Source organism: Xyrauchen texanus, chromosome 37 (assembly GCF_025860055.1).
Source record: "Xyrauchen texanus isolate HMW12.3.18 chromosome 37, RBS_HiC_50CHRs, whole genome shotgun sequence".
NCBI lineage: Eukaryota > Metazoa > Chordata > Actinopteri > Cypriniformes > Catostomidae > Xyrauchen > Xyrauchen texanus.
The window spans coordinates 35,563,105-35,581,762 of record NC_068312.1 but is presented as its reverse complement, the minus strand read 5'-3'; the positions used below and the strand labels follow the sequence as shown (position 1 = coordinate 35,581,762).

At 37.2% G+C, this 18,658-nt stretch overlaps 1 protein-coding gene across 1 annotated transcript; it reads left to right on the top strand.

Annotated features, from left to right (window-relative positions):
* The first annotated feature begins 4,778 nt into the window (after positions 1 to 4,778).
* LOC127630449 (coxsackievirus and adenovirus receptor homolog) lies at positions 4,779 to 17,965 on the top strand. The gene is made up of 8 exons (XM_052107974.1): positions 4,779 to 4,873; positions 6,857 to 6,960; positions 8,951 to 9,120; positions 10,888 to 11,089; positions 13,389 to 13,538; positions 13,772 to 13,894; positions 15,198 to 15,336; positions 17,388 to 17,965. The coding sequence occupies exons 2-8, from the start codon at positions 6,885 to 6,887 to the stop codon at positions 17,632 to 17,634; spliced, it is 1,107 nt and encodes a 368-aa protein (XP_051963934.1). The 5' UTR covers positions 4,779 to 4,873; positions 6,857 to 6,884; the 3' UTR covers positions 17,635 to 17,965.
* The last annotated feature ends 693 nt before the right edge of the window (positions 17,966 to 18,658 follow it).

Below are 18,658 nucleotides of genomic sequence, written 5' to 3'. Positions count from 1 at the left end.
GCCTACAAAAGAGAGGTTGAATTATTTGGCAACTGCTGTGATGCAAATATTTTTATATTGAATGTAGGGAAGGCTAAGGAGTTAATTATTGATTGTAGAAGAAGGAAAGAGATGGCAAATAAGTTTCTCCCACAGGGATTAATGAAGCTGTCAATCAATCAATAAAAACGTTTTACAGAAATAAATTAACATGGCAAATCTTTGCATTTCAAATAGAAATCTCCAGGGCTGAGTTCAGAATGGCATTCTACCATACCACCACATTTACCATAGACTGGTATGGCAGAAGTAGTAAAAGTAGTATAGGTAGTATGCCATTCTAAAATCAGCCCGTGTCATATTTTACCTACATTTTTTACCCTATATTTGCATTGTGAGCTTGTTTTTTAATGACAACTTTGTGATTCTTACGAAACCTGTCAAGAAAATGTCCTGGTCATATTAATAAAGAAAATACAAAACTATGTTCTGCATAAAAAATTAAATCAAGCCTACATTTAGGACCATAAAATTTTTCGCATTGTGACATTATTAAAAAGTTAAATAATGTATATTTTTTTTTACTGTGGTAATTAGAATTGGGGAATAAAATGCACATACCCGTCCTGAAAATAATAAAAAAAAATAATAAATGAAAATAGGCTTCATTTTCTATTTGCAAAATAAAATCTTATCTTATCTGTTTCTTTTGATTGTGCAGTCAAATAGGACCAGGATATTTTCTTCACCAGTTTCATGAGAATCACCAAACTCCGCCCAGTTCCTATACAGATTTGCATTACTTTAATGCAAAAAATAAATAAATCTGTGTTCTCATAACTGTAATAAAAAATATACTATGCCACCACGGCACAGATGTTTTTTTTATTTATTTATTAAATTCAGCACAACAAATAGTAACATGATTTAGGGGGCTTTCACACTTGGTTCGATTGCCTGTTCCGAACCCGAGTTCGATTGCTCCCCCCTCCCCCTTGCCCCCGATGGACTGTGTTCACATTATATATTTGTATCCGAACCGCGGTACGCTTGCGTCATCAAGCTGCAGCTGGTGCGTAATCATGTTGCTTGATAACCGCGAAATGAAAAGCCGTCAAAATTCAATGAATAGACTTGCTCGGTTCACATTTGTTCTTCTTTTTTTAAACTTTGGTTTTGTTTTCAACATCAAGATACAGAAACACACTTGCGTCTGTCTGCCGCAAAAATACTGAAATCGTTCAAAAGACAGCGGGCTGTCCTCCGAAGACAATTTTTGCGAAGGCAAGCAGAAATCATCTCTCTGCTTGCAGTGCGTGTGCGTCAATCCCGCTTTTCGTCAAGGTAAGTGTATACACACACACACACGCACGCACGAAAGTAAACCCTTTCCGCTCATTTTGAAAGCGACGCGTGTGAGACTGACGACCACATTATACGTCATCAGTAGCGGTTCACTTCCGCGGTTTGGTTCGATTGCGTTCATATCAGCAGCGAACCGTACTGGAGTTCACATGAACCGTACACCAGACCACCTTTTTAAGCGGACCCGAGTACGGTTCGCGGGTGCGCACCCGAGTTCGGAAGACAGCGTTCACATCATCCAAACGAACCAAACTCTGACGTCATTCGAACCGGGGTGTGCACCAAAAGTGCTAGTGTGAAAGCCCCCTTAAACTTACGATAGTATGTACTTTATTAAAATTATAAATATTTTTTCCCCTGGAATACCGTAAAAATTTTATTTTTTATTTTTTAACATAACAATAAAATGTCAGCAGGGTCCAAAATTAACACTCGCCAAGCAAATACTACAAAAAATTTGTTTCGGTTGAATAAATAAAACTTTTGCGCATTACATTGCTTTCCTTTTCCAGTTTTAATTACTCATAAACATGTGAAAGCAACATAATACAAAGTTTATATCGATTTGTAAGAATGATAATCTGACCATCGTGGGCATAAGTGGCACACAATTCAAATCAAACCATAATTAAAGAAATGATCCGTTGTGATTTGCACGTCTAACAACTTTTATCTCAATGAAAAATCATACGTTTAGCAAGGATGCATGAGCCAACACATTTGTGGAATTCCTTGCATTAGGCTATCAAATGAAAATATGAGGAACAAAATATGTTTTTGTGATGTGCCGTTTTACAGAGAGACTTTGTATATAATGGTGCGAGTGACACAATGGCGACTTGAGTTTGTCACAAATATTCTAAGGAAATATATGCTGTAAATGAACTGCAAATGAATCAATCCTGGAAATGAAATGTATTATAACACCTCTGGGCATGTTTTAAAGGTTGCATGTTCCAGGTGACTCAAGTGTTTTTGAGATTTCTTGCCACCTTTTATTTAGCCACTTAATCACAGAAGAATGAAATTACTGGATTATAAGTCACGGTATTACAGTGACTGGCCTAGTTGGTTCTTTATGGCTAAATGCCAGTTCCAGTGATTCATGTTCAACAAAACAGAAATTAAGAAAGTAATTTGACGTTCCTTTACCTTTCTGTCCATGTTTTCTCACTAGTAATAATTTGAGGTCACTGAGGAACTGCTTTCATTGAAAACCCAAACAAGAGTGTTTATTAGTACTTGATAAGGAGAGATATGGATTCTTAAAGCTCATATCACAAACTCTTCAGGGAAAACTACATTAAACAGCCTCTTATTTCCTAATCTGTGCCAATTATCTGTAGTCACTATGGCAACGATTAGCTGTGTAGCTTCTGTCGGCTTTGAAGCAGAGCTAGACTAAATAAAATCTACTAGTTTGCAATGTTTACATTGAAACATGTTGAAACTCAGCTACAGATCTGGCAATGTAACATTATGATTTTCAGCTTCGTGTTCCCTCACGGGGATCTCTGACTCAGAGCAAGGTCGTGCACCATTTCAGAATTGAATTGAGAATGCCTTTAAAATTACAATTCAATCCCTGAAAACAGGATACAGAATTTGTATTAAAATGAGACATTAATGAGGTAGAAATTGTGAGTTACACCCAATCATGTTGTCAAACACAACATGTGGAGTCTTTCCAGACACAATAATATTAATTAATAATATAAACAAAACTATGCTACCTATAGAATATAGTACATATACTCCATATTTACAGTATATATATATATGTTTCATTTTTGTGATTTGTTTTTTAATGAAAGATCAAAAGGATAAACAGCTTTATTTGCTCATATTTACCAAGGGTGCCAACGTTTTGGCCACTACTGTATAGGAATAATTAGTCATAATCAATGTTGCAATATTTTAGACTTGGCAAGAAAAAATAAAATTCTCTCCCCAATTTGGAATGCGCTCCAAGTCCTCGTGGTGGCGTAGTGATTCAATCCGGTTGGTGGAGGACGAATCTCAGTTGCCTCCGCGTCTGAGACAGTCAATCCGCGCATCTTATCAAGTGGCTTGTTGAGCACGTTACCGCGTAGACATAGCGCATGTGGAGGCTTCACGCTATTCTCCGCGGCATCCACGCACAACTCACCACGCACCCCACAGAGAGCGAGAACCACATTATAGTGACCATGAGGAGGTTACCCCATGTGACTCTCCCCTTCCTAGCAACCGGGCCAATTTGGTTGCTTAGGAAGCCTGACTGGAGTCACTCAGCACACCCGGGGTGGACAGCATCTTTACTCGCTGAACTACCCAGGTCCTCCAAAATTGCATTTTTTTATTATTCTGTTGTGTGACTGTTGAATTTCTTTGAATTTTGAAACTACAATTGTGTAAATTCCTCTTTCTGACATTATATTTAAAATTCCAAATCAACATCCAGTAGGGCGTGTTCAATTCCATTCAAATTTCAACTCAAAAGGGAGTTAAATCTTAATTCTGAATGCAGCCCAACCCGGCTACACGCTTCAAATACACACCAACACACAACTACACCCACCTTGTTGCTTCCTCGGTGGCTCAGTGATGTTGCCACGGTGATCTTATCAACATTTCCATGGTTTTATGCATCTCTGTGGGAGACTGAGGAGGTGTTGATGATCAAAAGGCCTCTTGACTGACAACGCACTTCATTGGAGTATGCATACACATGTGTATTCCACACCCTACAGTGACAGCAAACACAACCAGGTATTGTATATGTTTTGTAGTGATAATTAGTATCTGAGCTGTAGCAAGCAAACAATCTGATTCCCATCTGGGACAACAGTGCAGTATTTGTATTTCTGCACCAAACAACAGCTATTGATTTAAATGAAAAACACACATATGGCAACATATAGACATTTTGGCATGAGAGAATATAAGAAGTCATTTAATCATAAAAAATTATTTACATTCTCAAACAATCACCTTTGAACACTTTTTAAATTAAAAACATGATGTATCTATACATACATAGATACATATATGTTTTGTTTATAGGAAGGATATATATATATATATATATATATATATATATATATATATATACACACACATACAATCACTACTTTTGTAAACACACACTATTTGAATCATAAAATTACCTATGAGCATCAAATCACATTAGAACCAAAATGGGTGGATTAATCTACTCACATTAACAAATCCAAGTGGAATTTACTTCATTTGAATAAAAGCTCATCCTGCTACACAAAATAAAATAAACCACAAAGCAATTAACTGATTTGTTCCAGTAAATTTACTGATTTCAAGTTGGAAATGGGTTGAGCAGTATCTGCAGCAAGCAGGTTCACAGAGTTCACCAATCCCACACTGTGATTGGTGGAATGCAGAGAGGGGGCGGGACTTGAGAGGATTCACCTGTTTACCTGTTTCAGTGAGTGCAAGAGGGAGTGGAGGAAACAGTAAAGAGAGCAGGTGATTAAACGGCTGGATTTTTTTTTGGATTATTCCGCGTTAAGAGGTAATCATAATATTATTTCTGCGAAATCTCTTTTTAAGGTTTTGCTAAGCTTTACATTAAAGAGAATTGGAAGTAAATGGTCTGTGATACTACAGCTATAGTTTGGACTTTGCTCTTTATGAGGGCTAAGAGAAATGAAAACATTGCCTGTACTTGAGCTTCATTAAGTTTCTCAGCCTTTTTTAATTTCTTATGAGCTTGAAATGATTATTGGAGGCTATTAGTACGCAAGTGCTCACAGAGGACATTTTGAATATATAGCTCTGTGATTTCAGTGTGTGTCCAAGTTAAAGTATTCAGAACGGTGTGTTCCTCTGCACTTCAGTTTTACAGTTATTGATGTGTTTGCTTTATGGGGCGTTCACGCAGAGCACATGAATTGTCTCTCAAATGATTTATAGTCATTGATAAGAATCACAGTTTCTGTATGTTTTGAGGTTTAACAGACTAATGTTTCCGTTTCCTTTCAAATTGACAAATTCGACTCATTTTCCAAGCAAAAGTTTGCCCAAAAATTAAAATTCTGTCACTTGATTTATAGAAATATCAATAGACTGATATACGTACGTATCAGCCATGTCGATAAATCAGACATTGTTTAGCCATTTTGAGATTATTGGCATTTGCTGATAACTATAACCAATTGATTGCCTAGTAACAGTCCGCTGGATTGTGCTCATTTTCTGTTTTCTAATGTTTTTAAATGCCATAAATATTGTGCAAAAAATAAATAAAAAATATTTCAGCATTTGAATGATTAAAATAAGTGTTAAAGCATTATTTGCCATCATTCAATTGTATTATTTATAGTGGCCCTAAAACGTATGTGGACACTGTCCATTAAGCTACACTCAAGTGTACAAATGTCTTCGCATTATTTAGAAAATGATCAAACCAGGTGGCATTTACATACAGTATCCTGTATATCGCAAAAATATAATTTTGGAAAGTTTCAAATTGTCCTGCGATGGACTGGCGACCTGTCCAGGGTGTCCCCAGCCTTTCGCCCAATGTTAGCTGGGATAGGCTCCAGCCCCCCGCGACCCTGTACACAGGATAAGCGGTTGACGATGGATGGATGGATGGAAAGTTTCAAATTGTAAAGAAGTACAAATACTGTTCAAAATGAAGACAAAACATATTTAGAAACTTTGTGGTTGTCAAACATTAGTGGAACATCTTCACAGTTAAAGCTAAATTGTGCAATTTCTGCGACGCTAGCATCACCAAATGGAGTTGTACAAATAAACATTGTTTTCAAAAAGATTTCTTACACCAATTATGCTTAATTAGCTGAAACATGTGCATAAACGGCTTAAAACAGGTTCACTTTATCAGGGTAAGGTCATAAACGGCATAAACCGATCAGCAGTCGTAGAGTTTTTTCCCATTACCCCAATTTCGCATTGCCAAGGGTAAAAAGTCAAAAGCAGAGAATATTTTGAAATCTGATTTGATCCAATGATTTCAAGTCCCATGTCAACATGAATTTCTTGCATTGTGAGATTTTTTTTTTTTAATACATAGATTTTTGGTAGTTATCTGCATATTGGTATGCATGTAAATTCGCTCACTGTTGCCAGTTGGGTGAGTCCAAAAGTTTCCAAATTCTGTTTGGTGCCACATTATATCTGTATTACATTGGTCTGGATATCAGCCTTGCCATTAAAACCCATATCAGTCTTCCATTACAAACAAACAGCACAAAAACAAAAAATACACGTGGTTGCTGATTTGATTTATCTGCATCACATTTGTTGACGTCACTCATGGCATGATTAATGACATCACTTCAGAGTGATTAATGATTCCTTTCTATGTCTTTGAAGCAAAACTGGAAACTTGCTCTCATTTCAGACAGCTAAAATGGCATTTGAATTATCCATACGTGAGACTTATCAGGATCAGATGATTCACACTTGCAAATGAGCTGTCCAGTCGGCATGGGACAGTCACTCTCTGTGTTTCCCCCCTCTTATGCAGGTTTTCTGACAGAAGTTGACATTTGGCTATGAGCAAGCTGTGGTTCATCTGCACCTCACCAGTGGCTGCATTATATATCATTGCAGTATGCCTAAATCATGCAGGTGAGCATATTGTTTGTTTTTTTATTTTATTTTTTGCACTCTTTTCAACGGTTTTCTGTGTTAAAGGTCAGTTCTTTTCACTTTGTGTGGGCTGTATCGAGTTTCAATGTGTGACCGCGTTATGCATAAATTAACCCTGCATATTAAAAAGTTGCACTGGCCTCCCACAATCCACTTTATGCAAATCCTGAATCTGAATATTACTGGTTCTGTGCTACCCTTCAATGCACATGCATTGCAGACTTTTTTAAAAACAGCATATGCAACGTGTAAAAGAAAATTGGATTGAGAATAATTTGCATTTTATTAACTGCATTTGAACTCTAGAGCATGCAAATGCATGATATTTGACTCTGCACGGATAGCCCGGTCTCACTGTGTTGTTCAACATGCTTATGGTTGGGCTGTTTTGATTCCAGATGGGAGAGGTGATCTGTAATCCATAGAATCTGTGAATCACAGAGACACTCCCAGTGTTTTTTTGTCAATGTGCAATGCAAATACGAGTGACAACATGTTCTGTGGTTTTAGCAGTGCTAAGAACAAAGTGAACCCGACAATCTGTAGCGTTTCTCTACAGAAAAAAAAAATAGCAGATGCCCTTGGCAAAGGCCAGACTATTCAACTGTGCTCAAACTGCAGAAGACAGGTTATTCCCCTGGAATAGAAAGGAAATGGTTGTCCTAAAAAAGAAATGGGGATATTGTGAGCGTCAGAGGATAGTGTCAGGTTCATTTTGAACAAATCACCTTACTGCTTTCCAAGCAATGTGTCTTTTTATTTAGACCATTTTAGCTGAAAGTAAACAGTTGTTTGTTTGGTAACATTGGTCCTTAAAGGGATAGTTCGCCCAACAATGGAATCTCTGAATCTTGACTTTCAGTTCCATAAACTGGTCTTAAACATGCATTTTTCTGCCAATTCGGATGCAACACTGTGTTAAAATACTCTGACAGTGTTTCCTGCATCATTCCTGCATCTACAGCATGACAGCATGACCAGTGTAGTCCGATTCCCAAATGAATAACTCTTAAGAGTTGGGTGTTTTGAATCTAAGGCACAAAACATACAGTGCAACCATTGTAGTTTGATTCCTGCAGAAATGACTAATGAGATAGTAGTTTTTCATCTATGGCATGAAACATACAACGCAACCAACATATTTAGATTTCCAAACAAATGACTCTAATGAGCCGTTCTTTTGAATCTATAGCATGAAACATTCAGCACAGTCAGTGTAGTCCAATTCCCTAACAAATAACTATTTTGAACCGGCTTTTTTGAACTTACAGTTTGAAACAAACAGCAGGACCAGTTTAGTCTCATTCCCTTACGAATGACTCTCATGAGCCAGTTCTTTTCAATCTACAGCACGAAACAGTCATCACAGTCAGCATAGTCCAATTCTCTTACGAATGACTCTTTTGAGCCAGCTCTTTTGAACGCAAGGCATGAAACACACAGCACAACCAGTGTAGTCCGATTCCCGAACAAATGACTCTTATGAGTTGGTTCGTTTGAATCTTCTCTGCAAAACATACAGTACAGTATTACAGTGCTTAACGAAAGAACGACTCCAATGAACTGGTGCTTTTTAGAATGAAGTCATTCATTGTCATGTCTGACTCCAAGAATAAACCTTGAACTGATACTGGGTTTTGTAAGGTTGTGTAAAAATACACATTATGATACATATATATAATTTTTTTTTATTTTTTTTTTTAATAGTAGTAGTCTAAAAAATCATAATAATGAATGAATAATACATCTTAATTAAAAAGTCTATGTAAACACATTTTGCAAGAAACTTTTGCTATTGTTATTTCAAAGTACTAAAAGAACCATTAAAAGAATCATTAAGGAACTGTTAACAGGAATTTTTATCTGAACCTAAATCGTAAAATTTCTTACGATTTCCATATGTGGACATAAGACAGAAGTTTGTAAACTGAATGATTATGACTCGTTATTTTGTGTCTATCTCTTTTAGCTCTTACTCTGGCCATCCAGGTGACATCCACTGGACCACAAACTATCAAGAAAGCCCAGGGGGATAGCGTTACTCTGGGCTGCACGTACACTGTAGACCCTTCGGATGTGGGAGTGCTGGACATTGAGTGGACAGTTGTCAGTCAAGACATGACCCAGAAAGATCAGCTGGTGAGAGGACGCTGAAAATCCCAAATGGATTTTCAGATGAGATTATAGCATATACTCCTGTTTTATTCAACTTTATTGAGCTTGGATTGATGCACAGGCTGGCAACTTGCATCTTAAAGAGCTGCAGTATGTGCCTAATGAATAATAATAGTTTATCTTGCACGAAAAAAGTAGCAGTATTTCTAATCTCATGTAAATGTGGGTTTCTTGTGTTGTCGGATTCTTGCATAAAGCTTGTGCCAGAAATACTGCTTTGAGTCAGTGTTCAATTTTTCAGTTTTAGATTTTATAATTTTGTCTTTTGAAGAAAATCTTTTTTAAATGTTGTCAATATTTTGTCACGTTCAGTATTTTTGGTTAATTTTACTAGTGTAATCGTTTTAGCTAGATAAATGCTACTTTATATATAGGTCTATAGTATTTGAGGCCATAGGTGCATCCCACAATAGTATGTTTACCCTGAAAATGCGGCTAGTAGAAGTGTACTTTAAGTACCCGGATGATGCTCTTTTTCAACCGTCAAAATGGAGTGTGTTGGACACTTCGTGCACTCAGTGCACAGGGCTTGCTGTACATAGTGGAAGAGGTGGAGTTACCTGGCTGTGAAAAATAATTTTTCACCGGACTGCTTTGTGATTTTGCGATTTGTAAATCACCTTTCCGAATGCACTTGTTAGCTGATTCCACGGCTAATGCAGCTAAAGTTAGCATCGTCTCTGATTGTATTCACAGAGACCAGAGCTATGTCGGGGTGGGGAGCAGCAGCTCATTTGCATTTAAAGAGACACACACAAAAACAGTGTGTTTTTGATTCTACTCAAAAAGAGGCATTTACAGCATGGTATAATGATCAGTAGGGTATTTTGAGCTGAAACTTCACAGACACATTCTGGGGACACCTGAGACTTATGTTACATCTTGCAAAAAAGGGCATTATAGGTCTCCTTTAAAGTTGACGAAAATGTACCTTTTAGCAGATATACACATTTTAGAATTTACAGTCTCTTTTCTAGGAAGGAAAATGGATTTCATGACTCATTTTGCAGTACAGCTTGCTTTTTTTTTTTTTGTAAAACAAATGCGTTCGAGAACAAGAATAGAAAAAAGGGGGCACAAGCCCTTCAATATGTCCCACCTTACTGTCCGATTTAAATAGGACATGCATCAACACAGAAAGAAAAATTGTTCGTCAATTTCATGGATTCTTTAAAAAGTGCCTTAAATAGCTGTTAACAAATTGTGTTAGTTGTAGTGTGCCTAACTATTTTTCAAAAGAGTAGCTTGACTCTAAATTAGCTACTTTCAAACAGAGTATCTTGTATCTTGGGAAGCAAAAGTTTTAAAATAGCTTTCCCAACACTGATGCTTAAAATACTCCCAAGACATTTCTAGGGATTAAACGATAGGTTGGACCATTAAAAATAACTAAGTGCAATAAAGCTTGTCAACTCTTTTCATAACATCTGGCATTTATGATAAGAAAAGTATGGATAAATGTTTGAGTTCTGTGGAGGTCACTGTTTTAAGCTGATCAATCATATCACATTGGTAGATATTGTAATGTCTCTGATCATTTCTCTCTTTGCCAAAATACTTAACATCATGCTTCCTGTGTGCAGTGATTTCTGTGCAATCCTTCTGCTTGGCATCTAAGACACTTCATCCTAATGACAGCAGGTGGTTAGACCTGTTATTTTAGATAAGACTCACTTGTGTGCCATCGCCCAAACTCACAGAGCCGGATCTCTTTCTCTGTCTGTCTGTTAGATCTTATCCTACACCGGAGAGGAGGAGTACAAGCTGGGAGACCCATCCCTCATGAGTCGTCTGCAGTTTGTTGGGGACCCCAGCCGTGGAGATGCCACGATCATCATTTCTAACCTTCAGGTCTCAGACACGGGCACATACCAGTGTAAAGTGAAGAAAACACCAGGCATTGATTCGAGGAAAATCACTTTATTGGTGCTAGGTGAGAACTAGTGTCAGAAATGTTTCTCATTGAGGGGCAAATACGTTTTCAGGGGTGTTTTTATCTTTAAGAGGGTCTACTTTTAAAGCCCTAGAAAAACATAATTTTTGTCAACCTTTTGTGTAAATACTTCGATTCATAGGTGCAATCAGTAATAGTTCACCCAAAAGTGCAAATTCTATCATTAACTCACCCTAATGTCATTCCGAACCCATAAGACTTTCTTTCTTATGAGAAACAAATAGGTAAATTCATTTAATTTAAAGTAATAAAGTCTGTTACGTGTTCATGAGTTCACAGTGGCTCTCGTGACAACGCAAAAGAACATGCTTTATTTAGGTCAATGAACAATCAACATTTTCATTGAAAAATGACTTTTGGCATTTTGGGTTGTTTCTCACACACACAGGGGGCAGGGGTTTTATAATGTGCACTTCCTCTGTCTTTCTTGGACTGGTTCTGACACTTTATCAAAGTCCCGGGTTTCTGATTTACCGGTTCTCTCCATCCTGTCACGCCCCTTTAACTGGTCTTTCACAATGACATGAATGGAATGATAGGTGGGGTGGACACTCATTGTTAACATCTTTCTCCTGTTGTTCTCCATCAACCTTTCCCCAACCCCGACATCTCACCTGTCTATGGCCCCAATATATCGCAAATGGCCTCAAACCTTTCAGCGCTCTTGTGTTTTCCACATTGATTTTCTCCATAGTGATTTCAAAAATGACTCCCTTTAAGCCTTGAAACCAAAGAAACCAGCCCTAAGGTGAATCATAATGTGTTCATTTTTTTATTGAAGTATTAAAGCTCAAATTCAAACACGAAATGGCATTCACTACCATGTATTTTTGAGTGAAACAAAAAAATGTAAGCCAGGAATTTGATTTTATCAGGAATTGACTAGACTGTGAAAAATGAGCATTCCAGACCTGAATGCATGTTTTTGAACAGGGATGTTTTAATTGAATCTCTGATTTAGACTTCAGTTGCAAAAATTTCGATAAAAGAGGTGGTACCTTTAATACATTAGCATGAATTGGTTTATACTGTTTGTTTCACTTTGACACAAGTGAATCATTAAATCCCTCAGAAATGTTCACAGAAGTCTCCTCATGGCATTTTTTCTTATATTAAAATGTTTTAGTAAATCATATTAAGTAGGTAACTATCATATATGTAATGTTATGGATAACACTTTACAATCAGGTTCCATTCATTAACATTAGTTAATGCATTAGGCATCATGAACAATTAACAATATTTTTTACAGCATTTGTTAATCTTTGTTAATGTTAGTTAATAAAAATACAATTGTTCATTGTTAGATCATGTTAGTTCATAGTGCATTAACTAATGTTTAAAAATACAACTTGATTTAAAAAATGTATTGGTACATGTTTAAATTAACATTAACTAAGCTTAATAAATGCTTAAGTATTGTTCATACATAGTTCATGTTAATTAATGTCAACTAATGGAACCTTATTGTAAAGTGTAACCCTATTAGGTACTATCTGTTAAATTGGTACATATAAAAGGAAAAATAATCATAATTTAAACTATATTAAATACAATTAAATAATATGAATAGATAAGTGTAACAGGGGTTAAAATGGGGGAGGAGGCGGCAGGAACGGGCTGAACAGTCATATTTAATGTAAAATTAAAACATAGACAAAACACAAACACAAATGCACACACGGCAGCTGCATGTGGCTCTCTCTCTCTCTCTCCCAAACTGCCGCATCTGGCTGCCTTTATCCCTCTCCTCGGCTGATTAGCCAATTTGGGGGCCGGTCGTGCATAGCCACAGACTGGCCCCGCCCTTCTCCTCATCCCAATAATATAAATAAAATTTATTATTTTCATGTTATGTGCACCTACATAAAAATATATATAGTAATGAGTAATATAGTAATATAATAATAATAATCTAATTGTCTACAATGGAGGATTGATGTTTGGAAATGATGGTTCTTCTGACTGAAAACAACCTTTTAAGTGGCTTCAGAGTAAAATGTATATATTATATTACTAAAATAACTAAAAGAATCACACAAGCCTAGTCCTACCTGATTTTATATGATATTTGTATTATATTATAATAGCCTAATCCTAGCTGATTATTACACTATATGAATTATATTATATGCCAAAAAGACCAAAAATAAAAATATTGCCTTTTTCATCACCTAAGCCTAGTCCTACCTGAGTATTACAGATTAAAAACAAGTTTGTTTGTTCTATGCATTGGCACTTCATTTAAATGTCATCTTTTTCTGCTGATTTCTCACAGTACGACCTTTGGTCCCTAAATGCTGGGTGGAAGGCAGCGAGGAGAAGGGCGGAACGGTTTCGCTGCACTGCAAATCCTCGCAGGGTTCACCTCCTCTAAATTATGCATGGACAAAAGAGAGTGGAAACATGCCACCGACCGCAACACAGAGTGAGTTCCCCACCCAAGAACGCAAGTCTGGTCCAACAATACTCTGCTAATACTTCAAACATAATATTATTTGGTTTCCGCGTGAATAACCTGTAGCTTCAGGCTTGTGCGTCGTAAATCACATCAGCTGCTGTAGACAAAAATATTTTTAAGGCCTCTTAGCAACCAAACAAGATGAAAATGTTGCTGCTTATAGAATAGCTGCACATTCACAATGGTTCTTTTGTTTGAAGATCCCCAAACTGGAGAGATGCTAATCAGAAACCACAGTGACAGCTACATGGGGAAGTACCTTTGTGAAGTCAGCAATGAAGTTGGAACAGAACACTGTACCTACGCCCTTCAAGCATATAACCGTAAGTATGGGTGCGTCAAGTCAAATTTATTTGTATAGCGCTTTTCACAACACCCATCGTTTCAAAACAGCTTTACAGAAGATAAGGCATTAACAGACGATTACAGCACCTTCAAATGTATTTGCACACTTAAAGTGTACATGTACTTACATTAGATAACAAAATATCAAAGCAAACACAATTTTAAAGCAAATCGTTTGACAAAAGGATGTTTGCTAGGTTTAAAACGATGACATGATACACTGTTCAAAATGAAGATTAAAAAGTATTTGGATTTTTTAAAAGACGTTTCAAAGCAAGCTACACTTAACGTTTGTTTGTCTTTGTGTAACTGGTCCTGCCCGACCCACTCCAAGTGGGATTCGAACCAGTGTCAGCTGGCACGGTTGGCAAGTGCACTAACGAGGAGGCTAAAGGCGACAGCCTCTAGCGTCAGTCTCTAGAGCGCATCTTGAGGCCAGGGGAGTGAGGTTTACACATACCGTACACCTATCACGTACCAGCTGGCTCCCATTACACTTGCATTAGATAATAAATAAATCGTCAAAGCAAGTGCCATTTATTCCAAAGAAATAAAGATAATTTAAAGCAAACTTTTCAAGCAAAAACCTTTTGCAAAAATGTCAGATTATTATGAAACTAAAGATATTCATTTACATCAAATGTTAGTGGAACATGTACATAGTTAATGTGCTGAACTCCACCTGTGGTTAATCTGCTTGAACACTTGTGGGAACTTGAGGGGAACTGACTTTATGCATGGACTAAAAATCACTATGACACAGTAAAAAAGGTTCAGAAAAGTGAAGGTAGTTCTGAGAGAACCTTTAGTATCAATTGTTTGCTGCTGCTGCTATTTGGTTTGACATTTTGTAGCCTAATGCAATGACATTTAGAAATTAAATGTGTCTTAAGTGTTCAAGTAGTTTTTGTGGCCATTGTATGTGTGCAATTGTTATGTAAGGGTCTTTTTTATGTTTATTGAACCAATAGAAACTATCATTGCCAATTAAATCCAGAAATTCATTGTGTGTTTAGCACCCTTTTGTCCAAGGTTCAGCCTTGGTTTAATTGCTCAGGAATAAGCAAGGTAACCGCAGCAATGTTTCTGTTTATAAAAGCCTTTATGACCTCGCACAAAAAATATGCAGCCTCACTATATAGAGGATTTTCTGTAAAAATTTTATGTTTCATAAACCCATTTACTCTGCAGATGATTTTGTAAGAGTGGCACTTTCAGATGAATCGTTCCTGAGGTTAAGAGCATATAATCCACTGAAGATGTCTGTGCTTTTATCTCTAGCGACTAATAAAGTGGGAGTGATTGTGGGAGCTGTGATTGGTGCATTGCTATTGCTGCTGCTCCTCCTCCTGCTGATCTGGCTTCTGATTTGCTGTTGCCACAAGCGCCGCTATGAGAAAGAGGTTGCCAATGAGATCAGGTGAAATACTGCTGATCCTTATACAAAATATATATGTAATTATTTATTTATTTACAGCAGGATCTTTTGAAAATTACATGACTCAGATTTTTGCAAAATTATATTCTGTGTATCATTACACGTTTGGCGGCAGTTCTGAAGTAAAATGTCCACTGAGTGGCGCTAAAAGAGAGTTAACCTTTCTCTTAAACAGATGAGGTTTCTATTGAGTTTTAAATTAACAAAACCTTCCTCTCTACCATAAACATTAACTTAACTGATTGGCATAATTGCAAATGTGACATGACCAAATGCAATTGCTGAAACAACCACATCATTTTTGGGTGCTTCTGTGACATTTTATTTAGAAGTTTAGAAGATGATAATGGAGTCTGCGGTATCAAGATGCAGTTGTATGACGTGGTAGTATGTCACAACATTAGTGGAACGTCTTACTACATGCTCTCTCATCACCGCCAAAGACAGCCATTTACTTTTAGTGTATAGTAGACGAAAGTGAATTGACAGCCACTGATCCACAATGAATCTCATTAGTGAATTGCTGGTTGAGTAGTCAACAATGCCTTCTTATTTAGAGCTCACAACCACACCCAACACGAATCATCTCAAATGGATTATTTCCCGAAGACTGCGTAGGTGTCTCTTCAACTCTAGCCTTGTGCTCGAGAAAACAAACTGCCTTATACCTTTCAAATGTCACCTTCAATACATCTCAAAATATGCAAGACTCATTATCTTGATATGGATTGATATTCAATTGGAATATCTTGATTTTGGAAATTACTCGAACGAAATGAGTGAGTGAATTCGGACGCTGACGTAAAAACCAAGCATCAGGCTCTGGGGCTGTCACAGAAACAATGTCACATATTAACTTTTTAAATACTTGGGCCTTGTTATTCTTATTAAATAATATATGTACATATATGCATTATGTACATTTGAATGTACACTCGAAATTAGTGCATTGTGGGAAGAATGAGTGAACAAAAGTGGAACGAGTGGCTCATTCATAATTCAGACACTCGAAATAGTGCATGTGACCAGGAGGAGGGTAGGGCCGGGCTGTGAGTGTGCACGCCCGGCCTTTAATTGGGCTAATCAGCCCGAGGAGAGGGATAAAAGATGAGCCCTCCTCCTCGTCACAGTGCACTATTTAGTAGATAGGATGCTGTTTCAGACTCAGTGATAGTTCTTTCTAGCAAGTCAGTCCACTGTCTGCCATCTTTAGAACACTCTCGGTAGGCTATTTCCTGTCATGAACGTGTAGCTCCCATCTACTAGAATGGGGGAACACCAAAATCTCAAAAACAGTTGCTCAATATTACAATCAAAGAGCATATTTTAAATCTGCAGTAAAATCGGACAAAACTGGTATCATAAATTGTGCTTCTTCACCTAATATTATGCTAAAAAAACCTCAATTTTCCTGGCTTGTATAGATAATGCACATGCACGTTCGTGTGTTGATTGACAGGCAATGCCTGTATGTAAAAGGTGATTGGCTCTTTTACCTGCAAGGCGGGCCTTCCTTTACACATCCTTGGAACGTTGGGCACTAGAGCTTCTTGGTTGGGCGTTTCAATTTCTCCCATTCATTTGAATGGAAGTGGCCCGTCTCAGCTAAATAGTCTCTTATGTAAGGAGGGGCGCCAGAAGTAAGTTGTGAAGAGGGCTGTGAGTGTTCTAATACAGTGAAGAGGAATATATATTTTATCAAATGTTCTTGGAAACAACATGAGGATTTCCCATGTGATCGTGTTGCAGTTTTGGTGGATGAAAGCTCTTAAAGGAGGTTTCAATTTAGGGATTTTGAAAAAAAACCTAAACCTTTTTCGTAGAACAACAATAATGATGTGGCCTTCATATGACAGCTAAACACAAGCTTGATCAGGATGGAAGACCATCTAGTACGACTTAAAACATCAAGACCAGCAAAGCAGGCTGGTTTAAGCATATTTATTTCAAACAGGGTCATTCTGATGTTTTATGTTGTGAATAGTTACAATGAGTTTGTCTCAAACCATTTCTTAAACCCTATATTTACTTAGGGAGGATGTGGCAGCGCCAGAGAGTCGCCCAGGAAGCCGTAACACCAGCTTCCGTTCTATAATGAACTACCACACCCATCCAGGCATTAACTACATCTCGGTTCGGAACGCAGAGGTCGTGAGGTCTGGATCAGGTCACAGCAGCACTTACACCGAACAGAAAATAGTCCAAAGGGAATCCAGCATGCTTGCTAGTGATCTCAGTCCTCCACTACAATATGAGAGCAAATATGGATACCCTGTATAACTGACGACCTCCCAGTGGGACTCAATATAAACTGTGCAAAACCATAGCAAGATTTTCCGTCCATAAAACTGCACAGAAGAATATTCGCATTTGTGAATTGCATAATATTGATCTACTAATATGTGTATAGTTGTGTTTATGTATTTTTGTATAATTTTATAAGCATTTGCATAGACATTTTGGTAAAATGTGGTGAAAATGAATGAATGTTAGAAGATTATGTGGCAATTTTAACTAACTAACATTTTTAACTTCTTTGTAACAAATACAGTCGTTTAAGTTTGAAAGTAAAAGATTTTAAAAGTGTGATGTGAGTGGTTGCTATGTTACACAGTTATTTAAAGTGACTCCAAAAATGTATATGGACACATACAATAAGCATGTAATACACACTTAATGTTTGCAAGTTTTTGCACTGAAACGATTTTATACATCCACAAATAATAATTTTGACTCACACTGATTTGACATTATTGCAAAAATGCTCAGAAAAGTTCAGCTAATTCTGAGTAAAAGTCTGCATAAAGGCTGGTTGAATGTTTTGTCATCTAATGCAATGACATTCAGACATTTTAAGTGTCCAAAAATGTCCCAATACTTTTGGGGCTACTGTAGCTGGACATTTTGATAAAATGTGGTTCAAATCAGTGGTGTAGTAGTAGTGCCTGAAGAGGTGGGCATACTGGGAATTTATGGACCCCTCAAATTGAATGTTGACCAAAAATGCACTAAATGGAATCTTTAAGGTAATCCATATGACTTCAGCAGTTTAATCCAAGTCTTCTGAAGAGATCTAATTGGGTTTGGGTGAGAATAGACCAAAATATAACTCCTTTTTTACTGTATGTCTTGACATTGCAGTTAGAGGTCTGCATTCCCACCGTAGTCCAGCAGGACCCGTTCAGATTACTTGAGGCACAGGATTAAATTAATAAAATAAAAAAAGACCATGAGTTGAGTGCTGGAGCCGGCGGTCCGATAAGAGTCTGAAAAATCCAAATGGGGAATCTATTTTTATAAAATT

Coding starts and splice junctions, on each gene's coding strand:
- LOC127630449 (XM_052107974.1), top strand. CDS start 6,885: ATGAGCAAGCTGTGGTTCATCTGCACCTCACCAGTGGCTGCATTATAT. Junction 6,961..8,950: donor AGTATGCCTAAATCATGCAG/GTGAGCATATTG, acceptor TATCTCTTTTAG/CTCTTACTCTGGCCATCCAG. Junction 9,121..10,887: donor TGACCCAGAAAGATCAGCTG/GTGAGAGGACGC, acceptor TCTGTCTGTTAG/ATCTTATCCTACACCGGAGA.